Source organism: Anguilla anguilla, chromosome 17 (assembly GCF_013347855.1).
Source record: "Anguilla anguilla isolate fAngAng1 chromosome 17, fAngAng1.pri, whole genome shotgun sequence".
NCBI lineage: Eukaryota > Metazoa > Chordata > Actinopteri > Anguilliformes > Anguillidae > Anguilla > Anguilla anguilla.
The window spans coordinates 19,012,787-19,039,426 of NC_049217.1; the positions used below are offsets into that span (position 1 = coordinate 19,012,787).

Consider the following 26,640-nt stretch of genomic DNA (forward strand, 5'->3'; position numbering starts at 1 on the left):
CAACTTCCCTGTGCGACTCGTGGTGCCCATTTTCTGCCCCTTTTTAAATCACGATAAAGGGATTAAAAGGGATTTGTTGCGCATAAAATTAACCATAATTTCACTGCTGCAAGTTGAGCATGTGTCTGTGTGTTTTTAGGCTGGCTCCTTTAGCCGGCTGTGTGGGTGTGTGTGTGCATTCGTACGTGCGTACCTGCATGTGTGTGCACGCACAACTGTGAAAAAGTGTGTACGTGTGTGTGTGTGTGTGTATGTCTGCGTGTGTGTGTATTCAGCAGATAAGTGCTCCATTACTGTAGCCTCACGCTGTGTGATTATCAGTATTTCTGCACTCCACACTGCTACTGTCCCAGTCGTTTCTGCGAATGCTTTAGCCTGTCATTTCACAACCCCTAACGCCATGCTGTCATTGTTCTGTAACCCGACAATCTCTGCCTTTGTCGCCATGGTAGCTCCTGTGTCAAAGACCTGACCATCCAGCATTCCTACAAATGGGGGGTGTGACTACAGCGATGGCACTGATTCACTGAAAGGCCTCAAGGCTAATGATAAACTATACGGATAAAATAAAATTAAATATGATATGCTTGAGTAGATATTTCAGTTGTACTTTATTAAAATGATATCCTGTCTTTCTTACCTGAACGAAGGTGTCTTCATAGTGCACAGATCACTCACAAAAGTTCTGTCTTTTCTTTTCTTCTGAGAGAATATAAGTAATATTTAATTTATTATAAATGTATGAATATAGTTCTACATAAATAAATGAAGTATTTAATGGTATGTATTATCCAGTACAGCATTAGGTATTCAAATTGAATTGCAGGAAAAAAAATGCATTTCTTCTTTTATAATTATGTGTGTTCCAAAAAAAATGTAAAATATCTAATATTTTTTTGTTATGAGAGCTTCTTTACTGCAGTATGCTTGGCTATGACTGGTCATTGTGTAAGTACTCATGCTGACCTCTTCGATTAAGTTTTTTTATGCATTTCTTTTTGTAATTATATTTGTGCCTTGCTTTTGTTTGTTTGTTCTTTAGTTACTGCAGGGTGCTTTTCTGTGCATTCAGAAGAATGTAACTTATGTACTGAAGCTGGCCTGTCACTGAGTCTTCACAAACACCTGTGGCTGTGGTTGCTGTAGGAACGCCTCCTGGTGCAGGTGGGCATTGCTTTCCTCCCTTCCACAGTAGTGAACTGGGGTCACACCTGGTCTGCCCCACCCTGCCTCGTCCTGCCCCACCCTGCCCAGTGTAACAGCTATGCATCCCTACATCGTGGCCACGCCTTCACTCCCTGTGTATTTAACTGGGTGATGTCATGCTGATGTCAGAATGACCTTTTTAAACATTGTTTTCCACATTTTTGTTCATACTAATAATATTAATAAAGATGCTGATGTTGGTGGTTATTATTATTATTATTATATTATTAATTTTTCATTACTTTCTTGGAGATGAAGAAATAGTACAAAAGCAAATGGGTGTTGTCTTTTTTTGGAAGAAAACATTTAAATTTTATCTTCACACAAAAGAGTTGAAGAAACAAAAAGACATTTGGGGAGAGCAGGGTGTGTGCGGGCCGTGTGTTCTGTGTTCGGTCTCCAGTGCTGCCGTTGACATGTATGATTACCTGCTGTGACTGGCGATGGGACAGTGGTGTGCTTGCAGTGACTGCTCAACAGCCATCTGCTCCAAATAAATGTTCTGTACCAACAGGAAGATGTCAAACGTCTCATTTCACCCTGCCTTTCTCCATGTTTGTATGGTGCAGAATAAAATACATTGAGCCTGTATTTATGGTGTGTGTGCATCTATGCAACGTTGTGTGTGTAGGGCGGCAGTGTAGCACAGTGGGTAAAGAACTGGGCTTGTAACCGAAAAGTCGCAGGTTCGATTCCCGGGTAAGGACACTGCCGTTGTACCCTTGAGCAAGGTACTTAACCGAAATTGCTTCAGTATACATCCAGCTGTATAAATGGATACAATGTAAAAATGCTATGTAAAAGTTGTGTAAGTCGCTCTGGATAAGAGCGTCTGCTAAATGCCTGTAATGTAATGTAATGTAATGTGTTTGTGTGTGTGTGTGTGTGTGTGTGTGTGTGTGTGTGTGTGTGTGTGTGTGCACGTACGTTTGTGTGAGATGGAAAGAGTGCTATCTCAGTTGTAACAGGCAGGACAAGGAAGAATTAAGCATTCTTTGTGGAGCTCTGTTGTACAGCCAAGCACACTCAGCCCTACTGCAGTTCATTTGCGCCCCCTGCTGTCTGTGTTGCAGTGCTGCAGTTAGTCAGTGGAGGAACATATGAAGTTCTCACGCTTCCTGCATACACACATTCTCCCCTGTACTCTACAGCACAAGGACACATATATTACTCCTGGCGGGGTCCCCCCAATACATACTTCTGCCACTTTACCCACTGTCTGCTATATTGCAAATTCCCTAATTGCCATTTCTACCCTCTCTTCGAGAGCGCTTCAAGAGTCGTCTGGTCTCCCCACCTCCCCCACCTGCGGTCCAGCCCCTCTTTCGTCATTGCCTCCACCCTGCCCATATCTGTCGCCACCTGCTGCTCCTATCACCGCCACCCGGCCCCACCCATCATTTGAGCCACATCATAAACCCTATAAAACTGACTGACATATTGGTCACCAGTCGGCACCCTGAGCCGACCAGAGGAGGATGGGTTTCCCCCTTGAGCCTGGTTCCTTCCAAGGTTTCTTCCCATCTGCCACAGGGAGTTTTTCCTTGCCACTGTTGCCTTAGGCTTGCTCCTGTGGGGGTTTAGGCCAGGGTTATCTGTAAAGCGTATTGTGACAACTGCTGTAAAATACGCTATACAAATAAAATTTGATTGATTGATTGATTGTCATACCTGAGGGTATATGTCATAGATCTGTGGGGGAGAGTGGGAGAGTGGGAGGGAGGAAAAGAGAGAGATAGTGAAGCACCAAAGCTGGCAGCTGGGAGTCATCAGTCCATCGCTATGGCAACAGGAAAGTGGCCAACTACACCACCAGTCAGTGGGAAGGGATAAGCTTCACCCATAAAACACCCCACATCTTAAAGGAGAGTCACACTGTAAAACACCGCCTGCTCAGGATGTCTCTCCTTTGAAATCCCATGGAAACACACACAGACACGTTTGCGTATACACAGGCACATACACACACACCCTTCTTTGAGAGAGGTTTGACATTTGAGAGAAGAATGCAAAACCTTACAAAGTACAATGGGGTCATGCTGCTAATTGAAACTGCACAATATAAAAATGACAAGGTTTCTCGAGGGCACACAATCAAGTATAACAAAGCTAGTACTTATGATAGCCTTATTGTGGACTACTGTTATCATGGGGGCCGGAAAAAATAAAGAGGCAGAAAGTTAGGGAGAGGAAGTGAGAATGGAAAAGACAGACATATGTTCGGTATTTCATGTCTATAGTTCCTCTCATAAGAATTAAAGAGATGTCACTGGCAATACAAATCAACACCAATTTACTTGAGTATAAAAAAATGATTCTGCGCCTCTCTGCTCAGCCAGTTTTCTACAAAGCCTGTGTTTGCTGGGTGAGTTGTGTGCTTGCTAATTCTCTTAACTTTTGAACCCAAAATAATATTTAAATGCATTAAAATAACACAATGATATGGGAAATGAGCTTTAGGTGTATGGACACACTCCACTGAACCTTCTGTGAGGCTCTGTCGACATTCTGTAGTCATGCATGTCTGCAAATAAACCATTACATACTTTTCTTAGTTGTGTTTCCTGAAAAACACAACTGATGCTCGCAGTGGCAGGATTCCTGTAATGGAAATGGAGGGTGTGTCCCTGCAAACTGATGCTTTCCTCCAGTTATAGTTACTCACTCAGGCCTGGATTGGATCAACATTTGGCCTTAACTTTAACTCTCAACTAAGTCCAATGTTGCTTGTTTCCCCCATTAAACATGGTTTAAGAAAATAAGTTTTGGTGACCACTGAGCTGTGATTTGCAAAGGGAAAAAAATTAACTACAGTCAAAGTCAAGGTTAAGCCAAATTATATTTTGAATCCTGCAAGGCTATTTGAATCCCACAAGGCCGTTTATTTTAATCCTGTAGATCCTGTTTGTTTGGACAAAAAATGCCGAAAACAACGAATATTACTGGAAAAGGGTTTGTTTAGTTTCGTTTTCCTCAAACTCGCTTACACCTCCCATCCTGAGCTGTTAACGCTCTGAGCCAATCATGGCACTGCGTTTCGACTATGTCTAGAACGCATTCTCTCTGTGTGGACATTAATGCGAAAACCTGAGCTCATACGTCGGTAATCACGGTTGGTATTCTTGCTGCGAGGGAGGAAAATCGTCGGTACTTTGGGTAGGTAGACTCGGTTAGCATATATCAATAATGACCGAAACACTGAGAATGCACCAGCAAATAATCTCAGGAATTCCAGCTATTTGCTAATTGCCAATTGCTAATTCCAGTTTCATAGCGGGGTTACACATTTTAATTGTGTATTTTCACAAATCAGGAAGCGGTAGGGATTTTATATAGATGTTTCATCAGGTTTATAAAAAGTCTCCATGGAAAGCTACAATTTCGTTGCTCTGTTCTGACGCAGTTATTTATGTCGAATTGTTTCCCGTTGGTCTGCTAATAGCTGAGTAGAAACTGAAAATCTCCTCTGACTTCGGTCTGTGATGCCACACTGTATTCTGTTCTTTTTCAAATGTTCGATTTGGGCGACAGAAGAAAAGCACTGAAAGTCTGAAACGGACACAGCCATGGACGATTGTGGTCGGGTATCCAAATGTTTCGTAATCCTGTTCAACATCGTTATTGCCGTAAGTATTATAATTTATATTTACAAGCTGCAGTCTTTTTTAGTTATCGAAATTTGCTCAGTTGTAATTGTGTAGGCCAATATGATTTTAATATCAGAAATCACGTGTAAATCGAACATTATTTTGTTCTAGTTCTAGTTTATAGGATGTTCAGCTATGGTATTTGTACTATTTACGCCTATTTACCTGTCCCCGAACATCAACAGATAATTGAGCTTGGCACACATGTGCGTATAAAAAAGGAAACGCGTGTAGGAATGCAGTTACTGTGGTGTGCGGACGTCACTGCTTGTGTTCGTAGTTGTTCAACAAACGGAAGTATTTGCACCTGTATGCGATTGTGAGGGTTGAAGACGAACTGCTAGGATTTTTTTTTTTTTTTTTTTTTTTTTTTTGAAGTAGGGGCGGGGGAGACCGGGGGCAATTGTAACAATTTGTGGTTTTGATGTCATTACTCAAAAACCTCTTGAACTATTTGGATACAATTTTTATGTAGGTAACTTGTATCTGTGTTCTACTTGTTAACAGTCATCAAATGTTTTTACACGCAATGTTAGAGTAACAATATTGATTGAAACACTAGACGTCAAATGTTACATCTGCCCCCATGTGCGGGGGCGATTGTAACAGCATATGGGGGCAATTGTAACAACACACATAATACCTTCATATAAATACCAAGGACCACAATAAACTCCCAAGAATATTTATATAGTTAAAACAATTTAATATTCATTGAACAATTAATTCCAGTTTAATTAAAACAGTATGATCATATAATTATACAAATATAAAACCTATAACCAAGTTATAAAAAAAAAACAACAACTGGAAAACGGACAACTGATAAAATGGGAACACAATCACATGGGAGTTAAAACAAACGGAGGAACTCTTATTAAAAAATTAAATGGCTCCAGGGGCCTCTGGGTAGTGTAGAGGTATAAGCACTCGCCTACCACCGCAAAGACCGGGGTTCAACCCAGCAGCGGTACCTCTGGCTTGGTCAGATGTTCCTACGAACACAATTGACAGTGTTCATGGGTGGGAAGCCAGTGAGGGTATGAGTCCTGATTGTTGCATTAGTGACTCCTACTGGTTGGTTGGGGTGAGTTACTATACTACTATTACAAAATAATAGTTGAAAATGGTTCATTTTTAGCCAATATGGCAGTATTTAAAGTTAAGACGACTTCTGATTCATAGACATTGAAGATTTTGACAGCATAAGAAATTGGCTTTTGGCAGTAATTGAACCTGAGTCCCCAGATTGAGAGGCAAAAGACTTAACCACTGGACTATGCCACAAAATATATAATAAATAGAGTATACATAGACATTTAAACTGAACACAAGACACTTTTCTTAAATTATTAGAAAACAAAACTATTATTTTGATGTCGTTACTAAGCCGGACACTATTTTGATGGTGTCGGGGGCAAAAGTAACACAGCGTTACAATTGCCCCCAACTGTGCCACCCATGACACAAGCTACCCTGCTGGCTAGAAACAACGAAGCTAACATTTGACAAAGATATCAAATGTTAGACAACAGAATGGTCATCAAAACTAGACAGATTTAAATTTACAGACATTAAAGGTTAAAACAGTATGAGGAAAATACAGTAGATGAAAAAAATTACTTTCATACCTCAAAAATGATTCTTAGCAGAAAAACTATGAGAAGTATGAGACATCGGTTTGTCCTTTGGCAGGCAGAGAGGGATCATCACAGACCATGTGCATAATGAGTTTCATGGTTCTGTCTCGTTTCTGATTGGTGCAATTTGAGATGTTACAATTGTCCCTTGTTACAATTGCCCCCGGTCTCCGCAACCAACAGTGGAGCACTCTGATTTTGAGAGGATGCTGTTGTGATGGAAGTGGTTTTGCGACCAAGCATTCAAAACTTTGATATTGGAAATGTATTTAAATAAGCCTTAAAGATCAGAAATGAATGTATTTCTCCATTTCAGTTTTCTCTGTGCCTCTCAAGCCCTCTCCCCGTCCCCATCAATTGTCACTCCTTGGCTGCGTCCGAATAGTCAAAAAAAGTAAGTCCTATGTCTTTTCCTAACCACTTTTCATTGACCTCGATGGAAAATGTCATGAGGTCAAGGAAAGATGTGAAGGAGAATTCATAACGACATAGGGAAAGACAACCGCGGTGCTAAGAGAATCCGACTGCACTTACACTAGGCTACATAATTATGCGACGGCGGATGTTATTGACGTGGGTCTGCCGTGGTGAAATCACAATGTTCCGAAGATGGACTACTAAAAGCGCATTTTAGATACTTCGCGTTCTTACCATTTTGTTTCATGCAGGCTATATAAACGTGGACAACCCGGTGAAAAATATTACTTCATTACCAAGGTTGTTATTGAAATAAAAAAAGAAATATAGGCTACCAGTCACAAAAGTGAAACGAAATGGTTGTCACATTGAGAATAGTTGCTCATGCTCACCCTCCTGTCCACTCATATTTATCGACATGAGTCCCAATTAGTATGATTGTATGAAAATAATTGTTACATTTATGCAAGATAGGCATAACATGTTAGGCCTACAAATCTACTACTGTACATATCATTCTTAAGTTTCAAACATGTTGAATTAAAAACATCATCTGGCTAAAAACGTCTCATATCCCTTTTTCTTGAAAGTCAGACTTCTGTGTTATGGTTAATATGCTGATTATGATCTGATTATAAGCCTTTGCATATAATAGCTTAAGAACCACCATACAACTCAGTCATGTTGATCGTTTGTTTTCATGAACAACCGAATGGTGCGTCGCTTTAAATGTTGCTGCCGCAAGGAATTGTGGGGCGGCATTATCTTTGCCGCCCCACAGCATTGCAGCACCTTTCCTTAGCATTTAGAGAATTCAATCAGCTCTTATCATGGCTGCCACTTAAATACTTCCGGGTCATTTCACTCAGTTAGGAACCTTCCTAAGCAAAAAAGACTATTCGGATGCAGCCATTCTCTACTCCCTCTGTCTCTGTCAAATTCAAGTCAAATAGAAGTTATTTTTAATGAATGTTTGCCTCTCTCTCTCCCTCGCTTGCTCTTTCTCGCACAGATTGTTGGCTTTGTGATGTTGGCTTTGGGTTTGTGGTTGAGATTCAGCTCACAGACACAGGGATTCTTCGACATTGATCTCAACACAAAGCAGTTTGTCATTGGTACTTATTCACTTATTTCTTTTCTGAACCACTTCTCTTGTTCATTGTTTTTTTTAATTGTTTGTTTGTTTTTTTTAAAGTCTGACGAAAATTTGTCGTCACATGAAAATCGGATGTGAGCAAACTTTGTCTTCCTCTCTCTTTTACTCTGCTCTCTCTCCATCTCTTTATCTCTTGCTTGCTCTCGCTCTTTATCTCTCTCTCTCTTTCGGCGCACCTCCCTCTCGCATCTCTTTCTCAGGAGTGACAGTGCTCATTGCACTGGGAATCATCCTGCTGATCCTGGCTGTTCTCGGACACTGTGGAGCCTGCAATGGGAGCAAGGGTGCCCTGACAGCGGTATGGAGAAATAGTTTGGGGTTGCAGTTATATTTTACAGGCATGGTAGCATACATATTTAATTAGTTTTTGCTCACTTAGCACAGCTTATATTGTGCTATATAATATATACACGCTACGTGGACAAAAGTAAGTGGCCACCTGAACATCAGACCCATATGTGCTTGTTGAACATCTCATTCCAAAACCATGGGCATTAAAATGGATTTAGTCCCCCCCCTTTGCTGCAATAACAGCCTCCACTCTTCGGGAAGGCTTTCCATTATATTTTGGAACATGACCATGGGGATTTGCTTCCATTCAGCCACAAGATCATTAGTGAGGTCTGGGCACTGATGTTGGGCGATAAAGCCTGGCTTGCAGTTGCCATTCCAATTCATCCCAAAGGTGTTCGAAGGGGTTGAGGTCAGGGCTCTATGCAGGCCAGTGAAGTTCTTCCACACGAAATTCGGCAAACCATTTCTTTATGGACCGCTTTGTGCGTGGGGGCATTGTCATGCTGAAACAGGACAGTTCATTTCTCCATCTCTCCATACATTTTCACCCTTCCACAGGGCAGGAGGGAGGCCTAAGTTTTCTTAAAGTTCAGATGTACATGTGTTTTGGCTCCTGAATATTGTGAGTATTGTGGGTGTAACTGTATTGTGGTTGCACAGTTCCTGTTTTGTCGATGAATAATCTCCCATCCTGTGACACGTGTTATGACCGTGTGATTCTGGAGCGGGGTGGGAAAGTCCAGGGGTCAGAAAGTAGAAGTCCTGCCATGTGTTCCTTCAACTCATGAACTGACAGCTGATTTCATTGAATAGCTCTGGCTGGCAGATGAATCTGCTGGCTGAGGAAGTTTGCTTATTAATAAGTGTGATTGGAACAAAATACTGGGGAGGTCTTTTACTTTCTGAAACTGGATTTTCCACCTACATTACATTTACATTACAGGCATTTAGCAAACACACTCTTCCGGACTTACACAACTTTTACATAGCATTTACATTGCATCCATTCGTACAGCTGGATATGTACTGAAGCAATGCAGGTTAAGTACCTTGCTCAAGGGTACAACGGCAATGCCCTACCCAAGAGTAGAACCTGTGACCTTTGGGTTGCGAGACTAGTTCCTTACCCATTGTACTATACTGAACTGTCACCGGACACACAGCACCTATGGTCTGGAGATGGTTATGATGCGGTCAGTCGCACCTTTTCCATGTCCTTTTACAGTGTGCGTGTATTCTTCATCGTGACCTTTGAAGATTTCTTTCTGAACTGATAACGCGGACACGTGGATCCTCAGTGCTGATCGTAATTCGTTTTGGTTTTAATATTCCCAGTATGCCTCCCTGCTGGGTGTTCTTGCTGGCGTGTTCATCGCTGCCGGAGTCCTGGCCTACATAAACAGCCATGAGGTGAGAGTGCTAGAGAGAGCGAGAGCAAGAGAGAGCTTACTAAATAACTGTAGATATGTCTGTATGTCTGTAGCAGGAATGAGTGGCTCTAAGGCCTCTCCTACTAATCCTCTGAATGCTGTAAATCCTGAAAGACCTGTCTGTCATGCAATAGACACAGCCAACATCCTTTTCGCTAAAAATAGTCAAATGCATAATTACTTCAGGGAATCATTTTTTTTGTTGTGTATAGCTTGTAATGGGAAATTGTTACACTTCCTCAACTATAGAGGGCAAAATTGTGCCATGGATAGTGGATCGTATGGTATTTGCCACCAGTTATATCGAGGTAACTGGGCTGCTTGCTCTTCTGATAAACTCCCTCCCCCAGAGATGTTGTCTGACTTCACCGATGTGTAAATGAGGACAACAGCAAGCATCAGTACTTAAAAATCTAAAAAAAAAAAACTTGCCTAGAAAATGAATAGTGATTGTATAGATATAGAATTTAAAATTTATATAAACCAGCATCTACCTGGTTTTATTGATCGGCTGTAGAGCTGATTGGCTGTGGAGTTGAGTGGCTGTAGAGCTGATTGGCTGTAGAGTTGATCGGCTGTAGAGCTGATTGGCTGCGGAGCTGATTGGCTGTAGAGCTGATCGGCTGTAGAGTTGATTGGCTGTAGCACTGATTAGCTGCAGAGTTGATTGGCTGTAGAGCTGATCGGCTGTAGGGTGTTGAGCGTTTTTTGTTTTTTTCTGTGCAGGTGGGACGGCAGCTTGCAGAGTTCTACAGGACTGTGTACCTACAGTACCTTAACAAAGGGGACCCGGGTTTGGCCGCCACCCTGAAGCTCTTCAACAATGCGGTAAGCACCCCAAGCCATCCTGTACCCCTCTAACAGCACACTTACCAAACTGCACACTATCTTCAAACTGCAAAAAGCCTCAATTCCTGCTTACCTGCAGGGACCTGTCAGCCGCAACACAGAGAATGCAACTGTGTAACACAGGTGTACGTCACTGTATGCGTGTTACACAAAACCACAAACCCACACACACACACACAGATGCAGCAGTGGTGCACAGCTTTCTGTGGTGCACAGGTCACTGTAACTGAAGAAACAATCTGCATGTATGCAAACAGCATGACGCCTCCATCTCACTGTTCTTCCTGCTGTCTGTCAGCTGGACTGCTGTGGGATTGGGGTGCCACTGGAGGCCTTGATCCAAGACACTTGCCCCAAGAAAGATTTCATTAGCATCTTCACCACGGCTGTGAGTATCTGATTTCTGTCCATTCTTTGTTTTCGAACGCTGAAATCTTTTTCCGGAAGTTTCCGTTTGAGAGACCACAAGGTCTGTCTGCAAGGGCTATGTGGTTATACAACTGTTCGTTTGCTGAAGTCACGTGGTTATACATCTGTCTGTGTGCATGAACCACACAGTTATATCTCTAAATAACCACAAAGGCGAGGATATTTTCCTAAACCTAAACAGATTTCTAGTGTAGGTAAATGGCTGTTTTAAAGGTAAGATGGTGGTGGTCTGTGTGAGATACACTAGTCTCGCCCACAGAAACTGTATGTAGTTCTTATTTGCCACACTCAAGTTTTCTATATCACATTCAAGTATCAGAATTATAATTTAGTGTCTAAGTGTTTAAATTACAAGACATGTAATCAATGTTTTGTCTGTAATGCTTTCAGTAATTTAATAGTTACTAATGACGTGTAAATTGCTTTCTCTCCCCAGTCCTGCCCTAACGCGATTCAAACCCTGTTCGATACAAATGCCCCGCTGGTTTTGGGGTGTTTCATCGGAATATCAATTGTGATGGTACGGCACTGCACCCTTTCTAGTCCACTGAAGGGTTTGGGGTTCAGTAGTAAGGGTTTGGGGGTGAGCAGTGAGGGCTCAGGGTTGATGATTCAGGGGTGAGCGATCAGGTATGAGGGTAAGGATTCAGTGGTGAGCAGGGAGCGTTCAGGATTCCGGGGTGAGAGTTCAAGGGTGAGTGGTGCATGTCCGGGCTGAGGGGTAAGTTCAGGGTGAGGGTTCAGGATTCAGGGGTGCGGGGACTGTTGAAGGGAAGGGGAGCCCATGAGTCATAGGAAGAACAGAATCTGAAGAAGCCCTTAACTGAAAATAAAGTTATAGAGAAGAGAAAAATTAGCATTGACAATTAACAGATGCCTGTTTCCCTCTCCTCCCTCTGTTCTTTGTCCTGCTTCTCTCTCCTCTCCTTCATTTCTCCCTTGTATCTTCTCCTGTCCTCTCTCTCAGGTTTTTACTTCCTTCTGTTCCTGCATCCTCAGTGCAGCGATCTCTCGCTCCCTCTCCTCTCCCTTTAATGCATACACACGTATCCCCGCTATGCCCCCTGCTCAGTACGGCTCCGTACCCTATGGAGTGTAGAACGTACCCAATCCCCTGAGCTCTGGCCAATGAGCTCTCTTAACATAAGCCATTCCCCCCCCCCCCCCCCCCCCCCAGTGATCCTTATGGAAATTAAATATACTGCCAATAGATTGTAAATATGCAGATTGTTTGATAATATAATGATGAGTGTATTCCACAGCTGATTATGACAGTATATTTTATTTCAATATATTGCAGTTTATATTTCCCTAAGGGGGTGTGGCCTGTCTCCGTTTTCTTTAACACTGCGTCCCATCCTGTAACCAGGACGTAATCGAGCAACTGTAACTGCTCCTCCTGCTCACCTCCTTCTCACCTCGTGCTCTGTGTTCTCAGCCTGATCTGTGTGCTCCTGTAACCCCTCCTCTTGTTTTTGGGGAGTTTTCTTTGAAGGTATAGAATTTGGGCTTGGGGGTTTTTCATTTGCGTTGACGTGACTGTGGGGGAGCGCCATTTCTGTTCCTCTGTCTATACTACTCTTGTTTCCTCCCCCACCCTCCCACACAGATCTGTGCCCTGGTGTGCTGCAGCATCTTGAACAAGCAGATCACGAGGTTCCACCAGCCAGTTTCCACCTACTACTAACCTAACCGGCCATGCTCTGCAAAGGGGCGGTGCTCCAGTGCACCCTGCACAGCCATTCAGTTCTTTTCACACCGGTGATGCTGCTGATGCTGCCCTGTGATTGGAGCTCATGCAAAGGGACCATCTGCACATGGCTCAGAAGATCTCCTCCTTTAGTTGATAGGCTTTTTTATTGATTGTATGTTTCTGCGGTCAGCACGTTCTCCTGCCTGTGCGTACTGAATGTTTGTACTGTTAGCGGTTCTTTTTCTAGTTATGCTGCTTCAGCGCAAAAGGGAACATTCCATATACAGCCAGCTTGTGCATGAATGAACCGGAGTGGTTAACCTGGCACTATAAATCATGTACATGTACAACTGGTATATTTTTTCAATTAGTTTCTGACTCACACATACGTTTGCAATGTGCAAATGTGTCTTCACACTGGGTAAGTGGCACATAATTCGCTGGCATTTGCAGTTTTATTAAATCTTTTTTTGAGTGCAAACCTTCTGAGTGCAAACAATGTTGGTAGAAGAATTTGTTAAGTTCAGGCCCATTTGGTTATATCAGAAATAAAAACAAATGACAGTTTGTAAAACACAGGGCCTGAGACCCAGATATTGTCAACCATCTCTTTCATTAATCAAGTGCAGCTAAGTTCAGTTGATTTTTTTTAAGTTAAGTGCCTTAGTTCTGTCTTCTCTATCATGAACAGCATCATGTGATGGGTATGATACTTCAGAAATGACAAATGAGAGATCTCTACTTATGTGACCAAAATGATTATTTGCTTTGAGTTATTCAGCTGGTTTTACGTATGACATTGTCTTGTTTGCTCTTCAGACGTGTTTAAATTGCTTTTTTTTATCTTGCATTTATGTATGCTGGTGTTTTTGTTACAAGAAAATTTGGGTTGAAAGTTTTAAAAGTAAATGTTATCCAGACAGGTTTTGTGCACTGTGATTATTGCTTTGGATATTCTCAACAACAATCTGGAAAGATTGTAACCAATAAGAATAAAGTAGAATGGGATAAAAGGCTTTTTTAAAATAAACCATGACCATTTTTCAAGCATCAATAATGCCTAAGGAGAATAAACCGCATGGGACACAGTGTTAGACACAGTAAGCATTTACAAATCTGAATTGTGCCTTACCTTAATACCTGAATTTCACTGTCATCATTGCAGAGCATTAGAAATTCACACAAGTAAACTCAAGATTCCTGAGGGCCACGGTGTCTCTTGTATTCCTCTTTTGCTGCTTTATTTTTTATAGGACAGGAGCGCAATTTGCAGACACAGCAGACCTTCATGACATGAGTTTGAGACCCCTGGTCTAAATATTCAGAGCTTTGGAAAGCTGTAGCGTACTGCTTCCCTCTCGTGGAAGTTCTGTGTAATTGATCCATGCTTCATGTTCAGGGCAAGGCAAAAGACGCGGTTGATTTTCACTTCAGGTGTGAAACCCCGTTAACCATTCACAATCGCGACCTGGGGTGATATTATGTGCACGTGGGTCTAGACAAAGCACAGATTTAAAGAGCATGGCAGGGCACTTGAAACAGAGAAGACAATCTGTAATTCAACTCGGTTTTTTTTTAAATCACATTTTATAGGACTTTCAAGTGTATGAACTTTCAAGTGCAGAGGACCTGCGCTAACTTCGTAAAACAGATAGCAGCCACAGTCTGGCAGGCAAAGTGGCACATGCAGCGACACAGCTTTCAAACACTTCAGTAAGAACGCAGAGCGGAAATGTACCCTGTAGTCCACCGCAGTGATCACATGGCACGCGCATCTGCCCCGTCTCTTCAGCTATTGAATACAATCAAAACAAAAAACCAACGCAGCAATGTAGGAATAAGCCACGGGCGCTGCATCACTCCTCCCTCCACTCCACCACTCTCTCTCCCTCTCCCTCTCCCTCTTTCTCTCTCGTCGCCTTGACAACAGAAAGGGGCCTGTCTACTGAGTCGAGCAAAGGGAGACATTGGTACCCAGGTGAGTCACATCATGGCTTATGTCTATACGATATCGCAGTCACAGTGTACGGTTTGATATCGGGCTGCTCATCCGTTTTCGGACGGCATTCGTTTTTAAAATGGTGCGATGCTGAGGCGGATACATTGCGATACTAATAATAGGCTATAGTTGGTGGAGCATATTTGTAAAAATAAAACTAACAGATCGGTAAGTTCGATGTTCCTATGTAGAGTATTAAATTTTAATTCAAATGCATGTAAAAAGGATATTTTCTTTGCAAAAGAGACGACGGACAGAAACGTCCATTAGAGAAATGCATATTAGTGATCTGGGAGAGCAAGCCATTCGATAGGAGGAGAAAATACAGACCAGACGTGCATCGCTCCATGGGCTGTGCGCAGTATGTACATTGCGGGGCAAAAATGTGGTGTTGCAACGTGTCTAAAGGGCTGTAGTGACCCCTGCGTTTCTCTCAGTAGCGTGTTGCCGCTATAGTAAACTACTGGAAATTGTATCGTTATTCTAAGGGTGTGTGTGCGTGTTTGTGTGGAAGTGAGACAGTCTGTGTAATGTCAGTGTAATGTACAGTAAAATGTCAGTGTAATAATCTGTGTTTGATGTCAGTCGGTGAGCTTTGTGTCAACTCCTTTCTCTTTCCTGTAGCCATGTCAGAAATGGCCCCTCCAGAAGTGAGACCCAAACCAGCAATCCCAGCCAAACCTTCGCATGCCATCCCCCCCCCTGCCTCAACCCTCAGCTCACCAGGGTCAGGGGGAGGGCCCCCATTCACATTGCTGGGATACATAGGGATTGACACCATCATCCAGCAAATGAGGAAAAAGACCATGAAGGTGGGGTTTGACTTCAACATCATGACAGTGGGTAAGTAAAAGGTGTTTGTGACCAAGATCTTATCTCTGACCAATGAACAGTGAATATAGCAGTGATGTAGCCTGGCTCCGCCCTGCGCAGGTCACAGTGGTCTGGGAAAATCCACCCTGGTGAACACTCTCTTCAAGTCCCAGGTCAGCAGAAGGAGCTCTGCATGGACTTTCGAGAAGATCCCCAGGACCGTAGAGATCAAGAGTGTGTCCCATGGTAAGAGAGGGAGAGAAGGACGAGACATGGAAGAGAAGGAGGGATAGAGAGAGGGGAAGGAAAGTGATTGAGATTGAGACTGACAGGGGAGAGAAGGAGAGCAAGAAATACTCGTGGTGAGAAAGAGAGATAGACAGTGGACAGGAGAGAGAGGAAATAATTTTTTTAAAGCTGATTGGCAGCCTTCATATTTATATTGTGTTGTATGTAGTGTGTGTTACGTTGTAATGTGTGTAGTGTGTGTATGTGTAGTGAGTGTAGCGTGTGTGACGTGTGTTAATGTGTATGTGTTAATGTGTGTATAGTGTATGTAGGATATTTTATGTGTGTAGTGTGTTGTGTGAGTAACGTGTATAATGTATATGTATTTAGTGTGTGTAGTGTGAGTAGCATGTCTGGTCTATATGTATATAGCACTTGTAGTATGTGTTATCTGTGTAACACTGTAAGGTGGAGTGTGTGTAGTACAGTAGGTGTAGTGTATGTAGTGTGTCTACTGTGTATAAAGTGTATAATGTGCATAGAGAATTGTGTTTGTAGTGTGTGTAACATGTGCAATGTGTGAATCTCAGTGATTGAGGAAGGTGGGGTGAAGATGACGTTGACTGTAATCGACACTCCAGGCTTTGGGGACCAGATCAATAACGAAAACTGGTGAGGAAATTAGCGTATTTGCGTGTGTGTGTGTGTGTACACGTGTGTGTTTCTGTTTGTTCCATCACATACAAAATAGTTTACATGCTGTTCTATCACATACAGAATAGTTTATGCTGTTAATTTGGCAGTAAGCTTGCTGGTGATACTCCTTCAGTGCCACTGCATTTGATGTGCATATGGAGACGTACTGTATGTGAGATCATATTTGCTTGCCCGCTGCAGCTGGGAGCCAGTCTCTAAGTACATCAGTGAGCAATATGAAAAGTTTCTCAAGGAGGAGATGAACATCGCCCGTAAGAAACGCATCCCAGACACCAGAGTCCACTGCTGCCTGTACTTCATCTCTCCTACTGGACACTCGTAAGTACACACACACACACATGCACATGTGCACACACACACACACACACGCACACATCCACACACACCGGGCTGCAGCCATGAATTCTCAGGTTTGGGAGAAAATATATTGGGAGGGTCCCAATATATTTTGTAACAAATTGAAAATAGATACGTCCCTTATCATGGCCCCCCCCTTGGCCCGGGTCAAAGTGAGTTGAACTGCAAATTAAATGCACCTTTTAAAAAGTCAAGGAGTTTCTATTGTCTGTCCGTCTGTCTGTCCTGGAGCTTCAGTGCTTGTGGTTGGAGAGCAATACTGAGTCATATGCAGGAAACAGGAGAAACAAAACTGAATAATATTCCCCGACTGTTTCTGCAATGTTGTGGCTAAAATACAATATTCAAGAGACATTCAAGCAACCAGAGAAATGTGCACACTGGGAAAGTTTACCCGCACTGTCCAGACATTCTGAGAATGTTCTGAGAATGAAGAATTGCTTGCTGTACAGTTGCTGTGGTGAATACCAGAGCTGCCTGCCGTGTGTCTGTCCGTCTCCCTAGTCTGAGACAACTGGATGTGGAGGTCATGAAACGGCTGAGCACCGTGGTGAACGTCGTCCCTGTCATTGCCAAGTCTGACACTCTGACTCCTGAGGAGAAGAACGAGTTCAAACAAAGGGTGAGAGTAGACATGTCTGTGGAAGAGGACTGGGGGGAGGGGGCATAGGTCCATCATAGAATTACAGGTTCTTCCACAGTATATGGATGCCCAAAGTGTCACCATTCTTGACTTGTGATTTTTTGTGAAAAATTTAGAGCTGTTCTGACAATATTTACCTACACAACGATAGCAAAATATAACAATAACTTTGCAGAAATATAGAAATATATTGCAAAATATATAAATTGTCATCACTTCTCCTTTGTCTCCTGGTTTAAGGTGCGAAAGGAGTTGGAGACGAGCGGCATAGATTTTTACCCTCAGAGAGAGTTTGACGAGGACATGGAGGACAAGAACGAAAACAACAAGATCAGGGTAAGCGTTCTGTTCCATCTTTCCCTGTGAGACAGGAAGCAGTGCTGCATGAGGGCTTGTAACGTCTTAGCGGCAGGTTTGATTGCCAGATGGCACCATCGCCCGTGGTACTTAACCTGAATTGCTTCATTAAACATCCAGCTGTATACATGGATTGTATGTAAGCAAACATATGCGGTGTCTGTTAAATAACCTAAAATGTCATTATTACATAATTCAGTAATTATAACCCCCTCACAGGAGGCCATGCCCTTCGCAGTGGTGGGCAGTGACAGAGAGTACCAGGTGAACAATAAACGTGTTCTGGGAAGGAAGACCGCCTGGGGAGTGGTTGAAGGTAAGCATTTAGCATGTTTAGCATCAGGAAGCCCTTTATCCTGGACATACCAAAGCACCACACAAATCGCCTCATTCAGAAGCCAGCTCACACTTTAGGATGCATGCTTGTAATAGGGGTTGGCCAGGGTTCTGTTTTCTTCTTAAGGATCTAATATATTGTGAAGTACGCTGTTCCCATCACTGGTATGTTTTTATTTTTTATTTTTTTGCCAAAGTATATATTATGTGAATATTTGTCATATTTTCTACTTTGTGGCATAACAATATGTTGGAGTGAAATATTACAGTTTTATTCTGTATATATCCCAGATGTTCAGGAGAGATGATCTAACTGTCTCTTAGGAAAAGCATGATTTATTCTGCAACTACACACAAGTTGTGTCATGGCACACACACACACACACACACATTGTGAATAATTGTGTATCTGAGGACAACACGTGTTGTGTGAACTTGAACACACACACACAATACAGTGAATTAGTGTGAAGTAATCATCCTGAAACCATCCTGTTTCTTTTCCTTATTCTAGTTGAAAACCCTAATCATTGTGAATTTGCCCAGTTGCGAGATTTTCTGATCAGGTAAGGTGACTGACTCAAAGAACGTACTAAGTGCAGTACCCTGGTGGATAACATTTTCACGTCCTTGTCTTTTTCAGTTGTGATGGTCTTATGATGGTCTTGAGTTCAAATACTGTGACAGCACAGCCAGTCTATCATTTAACGATACCTTCTTTATTTTTGGCACCACCAGATCTCACCTGCAGGACCTGAAGGAAGTTACTCACAACATTTACTATGAAACATACCGAGCCAAGAGACTCAATGACAATGGGGGGCTCCACCCTCTAACCTGTCCAGCACCTACTGGTGTATCTGAAAGCAATGTGTGAAGAGAGAGGCAGAGGGTGAGGAAGGGGGAGTGTCTGAGAGAGAGAGATTGAGACAGAGACAGAGACGGAGAGGCGGGGGGACGAGTATCTTATCCTCCATTAAAGATAATGACCAATTAACTGTATAAAAGTAAAAAGACTGGATTACATTTTTTCAAGTTTAAGAGCATCAAGTGGTCTCAGTCCACTGTATGTATTGAGGTGTGGATTGCAACTGAATTCAGTTTGATGCCAGTATATTTTTCATTCTCAGAGTATTTCTCAGTATTTCAGGTGTATATAAGACTAGAAAGATCTATTTCTACCTTTCCCTGAGTTACCTCATTACTTATATTTTCCAACATGTCGTGGTTTACACCAGCACTTCATTTATTACACCACGGCAGCTAAACTCTTTAGTGGAGGTTGTATGCAGACTTCCCCCGTTTTTCATCATTTTTCAATTAAATAAATGTCATATCAAATAAATTATCAATCTGTTAAGTCATTTAGGGCAGAAGTTGTCATGAAATCCTGAAGCAAATTGGCCCACTGAAGTAAAGTGTGGTCGGTCATTGATTACACATGAGGCTAATGCAAGTCTTTCACAACATACAGAACTGTGCTTTAGCTCATTGCTGTTTACTGTTCTGACTCGTGCAGTTGATTGGTCATAACAGCTGTTTATGACGGGCTAATGTGATGTTAAATAGAGAATGAGTTGAGTTAGTGTTTTGAAAGCATTTGATTTTTCAGAATTTGCTCTGTAGAAAATCAATACTGTCAATGTCTTGCAAAAATGTATTTCTTCACAATATGATGATACTAATGCACATATGTGATTGCTTAGTATGTTTCTTTTATGTCCAAAGGGTATTTTGTTTGTCATCTGCATTTTTAAAGTGTTTTTTCTGCAAATAAATTAGAATACTTGATTTATTATTGTGTGTTGTAAAAACAGGATGCATGCCATAAACTTTTATTTTTCCCTTTATGTAAATGTGCTAGGTCACTTTATATGAATGCTGGTGCCTACATTATACTTTAGAATGTATTTTTATCTGGATGAATATCAATTCAATAGCCAAATGTTTCTTCCCTTTTCACTCTTAATAGGTAAATCAAAATCTCAGTATGTTTTGGATTGTAAATATGACTTAGTGGAAATAGTCATTTTTAAATTGATTTATTACTGTTGTATTTCTTGTCAGCATGTCTGGAAGCACTATTTATTTCTGTTCTGGGTCCAAAAAAACTTATTGTGACATTGAACTCATTTACTGAAAACTAGCTAGTGATAAGTAAGGCATGATGTAAAATTGACTGCCAAATCATTTTCAGAAAGATGCCATGTCACATGCAGCACAAACTGCATTTCGCCTTTTTTGCATCAGTGCACTGTATATTTTTTCACTGCAATAAATGTTAAGGTACTGTTCAGTCCATTGGATGTTTCTCTCAGTATTTGCTATCACACTTGATATTCATCTGCTATATAGTAACTTATGAGCCCCTAAAATCGGGACTCTTAAATATGACTCCTTTTTTCCAGTGGTGATCCCCTGCTCTTTCCTCAAATTGCCACAAATGTTGTACCATCTCATGTCAGATCTCTACTGCCATTTTCCCATATCTGTCAACGGATTTGAGGAGTTATTGTAGTTACCACGATGCATTTTGCTAATGATTTTTTGTAAAGTGGCGATTAATCTTACACCTCATAAATAAATAAATAAATAAATAAATAAATAAATAAAGGATATTCCCCTTTAAAATGTGTTGTTATATCGTGGTTCATTTTTGTTGTTGGCACTACATATTTGTTAAATCCGGGCGTTGGAAAAACGTAACTGTTGTCATATTATCTGAAGTACATAGTCCGCCAGTATGTGTGTTTACAAGCGCTTTGCAAAAAACAATGCTTAAAAAATGTGGAGAGGTGGAGCGGATTATGTCATATGGGTCACAAGATGAGAGTGAAACCGTGTTTTAGAGACTTGACCACATCACGAGTTCATAGGGAGCGTGCCGGTGAGATCCAATCAGACGGCAATGAAACGAAACCGATTTTATAAACACGCCCCCCTGCGCCTGGCGTTCGTAGGCAGAAGCAGGGCGTATTACCGTATTTCCACTTAGCGCATACAGATCAGTGTTATGTAGTGTGAAGATAGCCACAGTAGCGAAATAGCCGGCAAGCGTTGCGTTCACAAGAAGTATGGCTTTGAATCGGAATCATTCCCAAAACGGTGGGGTTTTAATAAGTAATGGCGAGAGGTAAGCTTATTAATGGAAACCATTCAGCATACAGCAAAGGGTTCCTCTTCGTTTTCGTCGCGTTTTTCTTGACACTACAATCTATCAAAACTAGCTAGTTCTGGCCACTACTAGACTACTATTATCTCTACGTTGGTGGCTAGCTAAGGCTAGTTAGCACAATACTCAATTAGTTGTATTACTGTTGTATTTTGCTGTAACGAGTCTGTTTAGTTTAGAGCACAACTCGGTGTAGACCAGACACGCCACAGCCCGATCAGCTCGGGTTAAATATTTTAATTCACGTTTGTTAATTATTTAGACGGCTGTTAGCTTGTAGCTTGCTACCCTGTTGGCTTCTGTGGTAGCCAGTCTAGACTAGATAGATCTAAATCCGACAGTTGCATCTGGTTAACAGCCTCCCGTTTATTTTACACTTAAACCATTGTCAATAACTTTTATTTTGGTTTTAATAATTTGTTGCTAGGTTACTTGCAGAAATATGTATATTCTTTCGTTTTTAAATTACGAAGTAATAAATCGGCTTCGTTAGCTATGTTTGCCGTTAGATTTCCGCCCACATTAAGCGTTTCATGCGTTTCATTGGTTCCTTGAAGGATATTCTGTTGATTTCATTGGGTAAAATAAGTGTTTGTCTGTATTCCACATAAATACAGGAAGTAAATTCAGAATAAACAACGCAACATTTGCTAGCTAGCTAAAGTTAGCTAGCGATATTAACATTCGCTACCATCATTAATTAAATGATCTACGAGGCTAATGTTGTTGCACACGTTGACAATTTATCCTTACACAGTATATAGTAGCAACTTACGATCATTATTGTAAGTTACTCGATAGATAACCAGCTAGTTAACCAATCGCAAGTGTAATACCGTTTTGTAGTTTCATGGGGTTGTTCCATGTCAGTACAACTTGCATTCAGTTTTGAACTACTTCATTTTTAGGGGAAGTATATGAACTTGTGAAATTGGAGGGGAAATTTAAGTACATTTCACAAACAAAGCCTAGCTGGAAGTTGCAATGGCATGCAATCATGTATCCTCTGTTGTGAAACAAGCCCGCTAGTGTAAGGTTAATTACGCGTGATACTTGTTTTGCTACAAGTCAGCCGTACATGACTCGATAACTTGCCTCGTGGATCACACCAGATACCGTTCGTTTTCCCCATTGATCTGCTATTTCAGATTTGCTGAAATCAATTCCGTCATCTTGACACAGACATTTTGAGCGTTCCTGTCTATGATGCCATGTCCACTTAATCGTTCTAGCTTGTGCCAATGTCCTGCCTTGATTCTGATCTGTCTGTATTCTTGTCAGTGTGCTGAGGGAGTGCAAGAATGTCGAACTGTCCTTCACTGACGTCACCTGCAAGACAGATTTGCTGAAGGGGACCAAGAAAGGCAATGTCTATCTGACTCCGTACAGGGTAACTCTGTCTTCATAGCTCACTCCATACAGGGTAACTGTCCCCATAGCTCAGTTTGTACAGGGTAACTCTGTCCCCGTAGCTCAGTTTGTACAGGGTAACTGTCCTCGTAACTCACTCCATACAGGGTAACTGTCCCCATAGCTCAGTTTTTACAGGGTAACTCTGTCCCCATAGCTCAGTTTGTACAGGGTAACTCTGTCCCCATAGCTCAGTTTGTACAGGGTAACTCTGTCCCTGTAGCTCAGTTTGTACAGGGTAACTCTGTCCCCGTAGCTCACTTTGTACAGCGTAAGTCAGTCCTCGTAACTCACTCCATACAGAGGAACTCTGTCCCCATAGGTCAGTTTGTACAGGGTAACTCTGTCCTTGTTGCTCATTCCATAGTGGGTAACTCTGTCCCCATAGCTCACTTTGTGCAGTGTAAATCTGTCCTGGTGCTGTGGCTCTGTGGTGTTCGGTCCACTCAGTATCTGCACACCGCATGACTCTCTCCCCTCTCATTTCTCTGTTCAGATGTTATTTGTGTCCAGCAATGTGAAAGACAGTCTCGGCTCTTTCATGTTCCCCTACTACCTGATGAAGGGCTGCAGCATTGAACAGCCAGTCTTTGCTGCCAACTTCATCAAGGGCACAGTATCGGCTGAGGCTGGAGGTAGGCCTCTTTTTGTATCTTGGAGCACTTTCTGCTACACAGTGTATTCACCTATACTATGACTAATGTGTGTTTACTGAGAATGCATAATGGCTACATTGAATTTATCATTTAAAGTTCAATTATCAGCTTCTTATTAAACTGAATGGCTGGTTTTCAGAATTTAAATGTCTGGTTCTCATTTTTAAACCCTTTTTTGCAGCATAGTGTTGAAATGTACTCTTGAGCAGCTTCTGATCTGTGAATTTGATTTGTCTTGTAGGTGGCTGGGAGGGCAAGGCTAATTTTAAGATGTCTTTCCCTAGTGGAGGTGCCATTGAGTTGGGACAGCACCTCTTTAAGCTGGCTACAAATGGTGAGGGAACGGTGTCTGCTTTATTTATTGGTTATATGTCTTTTTTGTTGTTGTTGTTTATCCTTAATCTCAGCAGTGCCTCTGGTACATCCATTGGGTGTCTGTATATGATAAGGAATGTGTGTGCGAGCGTGTGTGCGTACAATGAGCCATTGCTACAGACTATTATTTTTATAATTCTGTCTGCATTTGTTGTTAATAATAATAATAATAATAATAATAATAATAATAATAATAATAATAATAATAATAGTAGTAATAATAATAGTAATTAAATGATAAACTTTATTTGTAGAGCACCTTTCATACAAAGAACTGCAGCTCAAAGTGCTTTACAGTAAGCAGAAATAATATAAATAACATAAAAGTGAAAATACAATAGTGTTCAGAAATTGAAAGAATAGAGCAGGTTAAAAGCGATAACAGTGAATAATTGTAAATGTTTTTTATAACACACTAATGAATTCCTGAATCCTCTGTGCTTCTTAGCATCTCGTGCCCCTCCAGCTCAGAATGGGGGGGCCTCGTTTGGTTATCCCTCCCCTGGAGCTATGAATGGTTACGGACAGCCAGGCCCTCAGGCTTACCCCTATGCACCCCCGCAACAGAATGGTTTCTACCCGGCTCCCCCCGCACCACAGGGCAACTTTGGCTATCCATATCCGACTGCTTCCGCAGGTCTGTTGGTCAGAAGGTCCATATGTGCATGATGGCTGTGGCTGTTTGTGTGGTCTGTGGAGGGCCCAGTCACGTATCACAGCTGAGCTGAGTAATGACTGGCTGTAGTGATTTCCCAGCTCATTGATACTTTTATATGAAACAATTTATTTGCAGTTTGGGTTTGTTGTTTTAATATTTTTTGTTGTCAGTGTTTTATCAAAATCTTACCATTTTCAGATGCCCATTTATTTGTTTGTTTACTTTTCTTTTTTTCCAGGGATGTACCCCACTGCCCCCACTGCTCCTGCCTACATGCCCCCTCCTCCTCCCTATCCTGGACCCCCCCAGAACTGGACAGCCCCCGCTCCAGGTTTGTATGCGTTTGTGTGTGTGTCACTTGCTCATTTCATCGCTCACTCGCTCTATTGCTCATATTTGGTCTGTTGTGCATATAATTATTTTTTTCCTTGTTGCGCGCGTTTAGCTAACCCCAAAGCGGCAGAGGCGGCAGGAAGTGCGTATTACGACCCCAGCAACCCCCACAGCGTCTACATGCCCACGGTGAGTGCAGTCTCCTTCCCTTAAAGAAACGCTGTGTTTGTGCTGCCTGTCAGGGAGGGCCATGTCCCAGCCTGACTCTGTGTCTCCGTCACCCTCCCCAGGAGCAGCCGCCGCCCTACGCTCCCACCGCACCGTACCCCCCCTACGCACCGTACCCAGAGAAGAAGAATAACTGAAGCAGTTCAGAGCGGTACCCCCCTTCCAGTGAAACACATTCATCTCTCCTGAGCCACAGCCGAATCGCTAAACAATAAAATAAAAATTCTAACTGAAACATTACGCTGTGAGCAAAGTAGTCAAGTATTATCTAATTGCGGGCTTCACGGGGAACGCGGTAATATTCATCATGATTAATATGAATTTTTCCTCCCTCTCTGTTTATTAGAAGTAATTATGCGGAAAATGGTTTCTTTCACTATAAACAACCTCTTTGTTTCCTTCATTATGTTTGGGGGTGGATTTGGGGGCCTGTGTGAAATTAAATACACTTCCCATTTATTTTCTAGTTCAGTTGAAGTGGGTAGGTGAAGGTGCAGTACATGGAGCTAATGGATATCAGTGTTTTCTGAAGGTAATCGCCCTGTTTGTACAAAACTGAAGTGTTTATAAGCGAAAACATTTTATAAAGTTAAAAAATTTTGGAAAGAATTAACCTTCAAATTTATATCCTGAATTTTATTTCTGGAGATGAGAGCATTTCTATTGTAAGCGATGATGTCTTTTTGTTGGATTGGTTTTTTTTTTTGTGCTATAGGATTTGTTTGAGGAATTTAGAAATGTCTAATATACAATATAATGTACAACATTTATGTTTTTCAATCATATTCACACACTACTCTTTAGACAACTTACCTTTCCATATATTTCTTTCATTATCTAAGGAGATGCAGTACATTGTTTTATAGCTGCAGATTATCATAATAGTAGTACCGTAGATTTGAGTAGGTCTTTTAGAGGCCTATATGAGAGCTACATGGGGTTATGGGAGGAATTGTTCTTTGCACAAAGAAGTGAAGACTTGTGGTTTTGATCTGGCTTGAAATGCTTAAATTAATCAGTTTCTTTCTTACTATTTATAAACCATTTTTATCCTTACTTTTGACTAATAATTGCCGTCATCTGCAAATAATTGTAATAATTGTTAATAAATGCTTACAGTTATAACCCTTTACGTGTACTTTATTCAAACAGATGCAATGACAGTTAACAGGTCTTTTTTCTAATTTGTTTATAAATTAATATAATGATACTTAAAAACTTAATCTAAGACAAAATTACATTTCATGAACATATTTCATAACATATTTATTGTAGTTTCATTCGAAGATGTGGTCAGCCAGTATTTTCACAGAAAAATCACACAGCATACAGAAGTATCTCAACATACAATTTTCAGAATTGTAATTTATATATATTTTTACATCCAAGAATTATACTAATAATGTCAATTACACAAGCACACCAATACAGTCACTGCACATGACCACTGCCTTGTAAGTTGTCTGTTATCATTAATAAGAGAACCAGACTTCTATAATATTTGGGACAAATACTTGGGTTAAACTAAACTTTCTGTGCATCAGTACCTCTTCATAACTCATTAACTTGTCCCTCTGTAGGAGAATATATTATACTT

The 26,640-nt window shown here is 41.5% G+C and overlaps 3 protein-coding genes across 8 annotated transcripts; all 3 read left to right on the forward strand.

The window, feature by feature from the left end:
- The first annotated feature begins 4,202 nt into the window (after window positions 1-4,202).
- LOC118216257 (CD9 antigen-like) lies at window positions 4,203-13,684 on the forward strand. 3 transcript variants are annotated; one of them, XM_035397342.1, is made up of 9 exons: window positions 4,203-4,362; window positions 4,738-4,832; window positions 7,923-8,025; window positions 8,267-8,364; window positions 9,696-9,770; window positions 10,517-10,618; window positions 10,938-11,027; window positions 11,505-11,588; window positions 12,036-13,684. In XM_035397342.1, exons 2-9 carry the CDS (start codon window positions 4,773-4,775, stop codon window positions 12,165-12,167), a joined length of 744 nt encoding a protein of 247 aa, XP_035253233.1. In that variant the 5' UTR covers window positions 4,203-4,362; window positions 4,738-4,772; the 3' UTR covers window positions 12,168-13,684. The 3 variants fall into 3 exon arrangements, with proteins under 3 accessions (XP_035253233.1, XP_035253235.1, XP_035253234.1); XM_035397344.1 differs by having other exon boundaries at window positions 4,204-4,362; window positions 12,678-13,684; XM_035397343.1 differs by having other exon boundaries at window positions 4,234-4,362; window positions 4,741-4,832.
- A 722-nt stretch (window positions 13,685-14,406) lies between these two features.
- LOC118216255 (neuronal-specific septin-3-like) lies at window positions 14,407-20,512 on the forward strand. 4 transcript variants are annotated; one of them, XM_035397337.1, is made up of 10 exons: window positions 14,407-14,739; window positions 15,385-15,603; window positions 15,694-15,819; window positions 16,392-16,473; window positions 16,699-16,836; window positions 17,380-17,497; window positions 17,759-17,854; window positions 18,095-18,191; window positions 18,726-18,777; window positions 18,950-20,512. In XM_035397337.1, exons 2-10 carry the CDS (start codon window positions 15,387-15,389, stop codon window positions 19,086-19,088), a joined length of 1,065 nt encoding a protein of 354 aa, XP_035253228.1. In that variant the 5' UTR covers window positions 14,407-14,739; window positions 15,385-15,386; the 3' UTR covers window positions 19,089-20,512. The 4 variants fall into 4 exon arrangements, with proteins under 4 accessions (XP_035253228.1, XP_035253229.1, XP_035253231.1 ...); XM_035397338.1 differs by lacking the exon at window positions 14,407-14,739 and adding an exon at window positions 14,746-14,928; XM_035397340.1 differs by lacking the exon at window positions 14,407-14,739 and adding an exon at window positions 14,818-14,842.
- Window positions 20,513-21,160: 648 nt separating this feature from the next.
- On the forward strand, window positions 21,161-26,170 carry wbp2nl (WBP2 N-terminal like). Its single transcript, XM_035397341.1, has 8 exons — window positions 21,161-21,344; window positions 22,665-22,773; window positions 23,290-23,428; window positions 23,691-23,783; window positions 24,273-24,461; window positions 24,721-24,813; window positions 24,928-25,004; window positions 25,106-26,170. Exons 1-8 carry the CDS (start codon window positions 21,286-21,288, stop codon window positions 25,178-25,180), a joined length of 834 nt encoding a protein of 277 aa, XP_035253232.1. The 5' UTR covers window positions 21,161-21,285; the 3' UTR covers window positions 25,181-26,170.
- Window positions 26,171-26,640: the final 470 nt, after the last annotated feature.

Excerpts from the sequence above, each read along its gene's own strand:
- LOC118216255 (XM_035397337.1), top strand. The coding sequence starts at position 15,387 with ATGTCAGAAATGGCCCCTCCAGAAGTGAGACCCAAACCAGCAATCCCA. Across the intron at positions 15,604-15,693 it reads CTTCAACATCATGACAGTGG|GTCACAGTGGTCTGGGAAAA; the intron begins GTAAGTAAAAGG and ends CGCCCTGCGCAG. Across the intron at positions 18,192-18,725 it reads CGCCTGGGGAGTGGTTGAAG|TTGAAAACCCTAATCATTGT; the intron begins GTAAGCATTTAG and ends TCCTTATTCTAG.
- LOC118216257 (XM_035397342.1), top strand. The coding sequence starts at position 4,773 with ATGGACGATTGTGGTCGGGTATCCAAATGTTTCGTAATCCTGTTCAAC. Across the intron at positions 8,365-9,695 it reads GCAAGGGTGCCCTGACAGCG|TATGCCTCCCTGCTGGGTGT; the intron begins GTATGGAGAAAT and ends TAATATTCCCAG. Across the intron at positions 9,771-10,516 it reads CCTACATAAACAGCCATGAG|GTGGGACGGCAGCTTGCAGA; the intron begins GTGAGAGTGCTA and ends TTTTCTGTGCAG.
- wbp2nl (XM_035397341.1), top strand. The coding sequence starts at position 21,286 with ATGGCTTTGAATCGGAATCATTCCCAAAACGGTGGGGTTTTAATAAGT. Across the intron at positions 22,774-23,289 it reads TCTATCTGACTCCGTACAGG|ATGTTATTTGTGTCCAGCAA; the intron begins GTAACTCTGTCT and ends TTCTCTGTTCAG. Across the intron at positions 23,429-23,690 it reads AGTATCGGCTGAGGCTGGAG|GTGGCTGGGAGGGCAAGGCT; the intron begins GTAGGCCTCTTT and ends TTTGTCTTGTAG.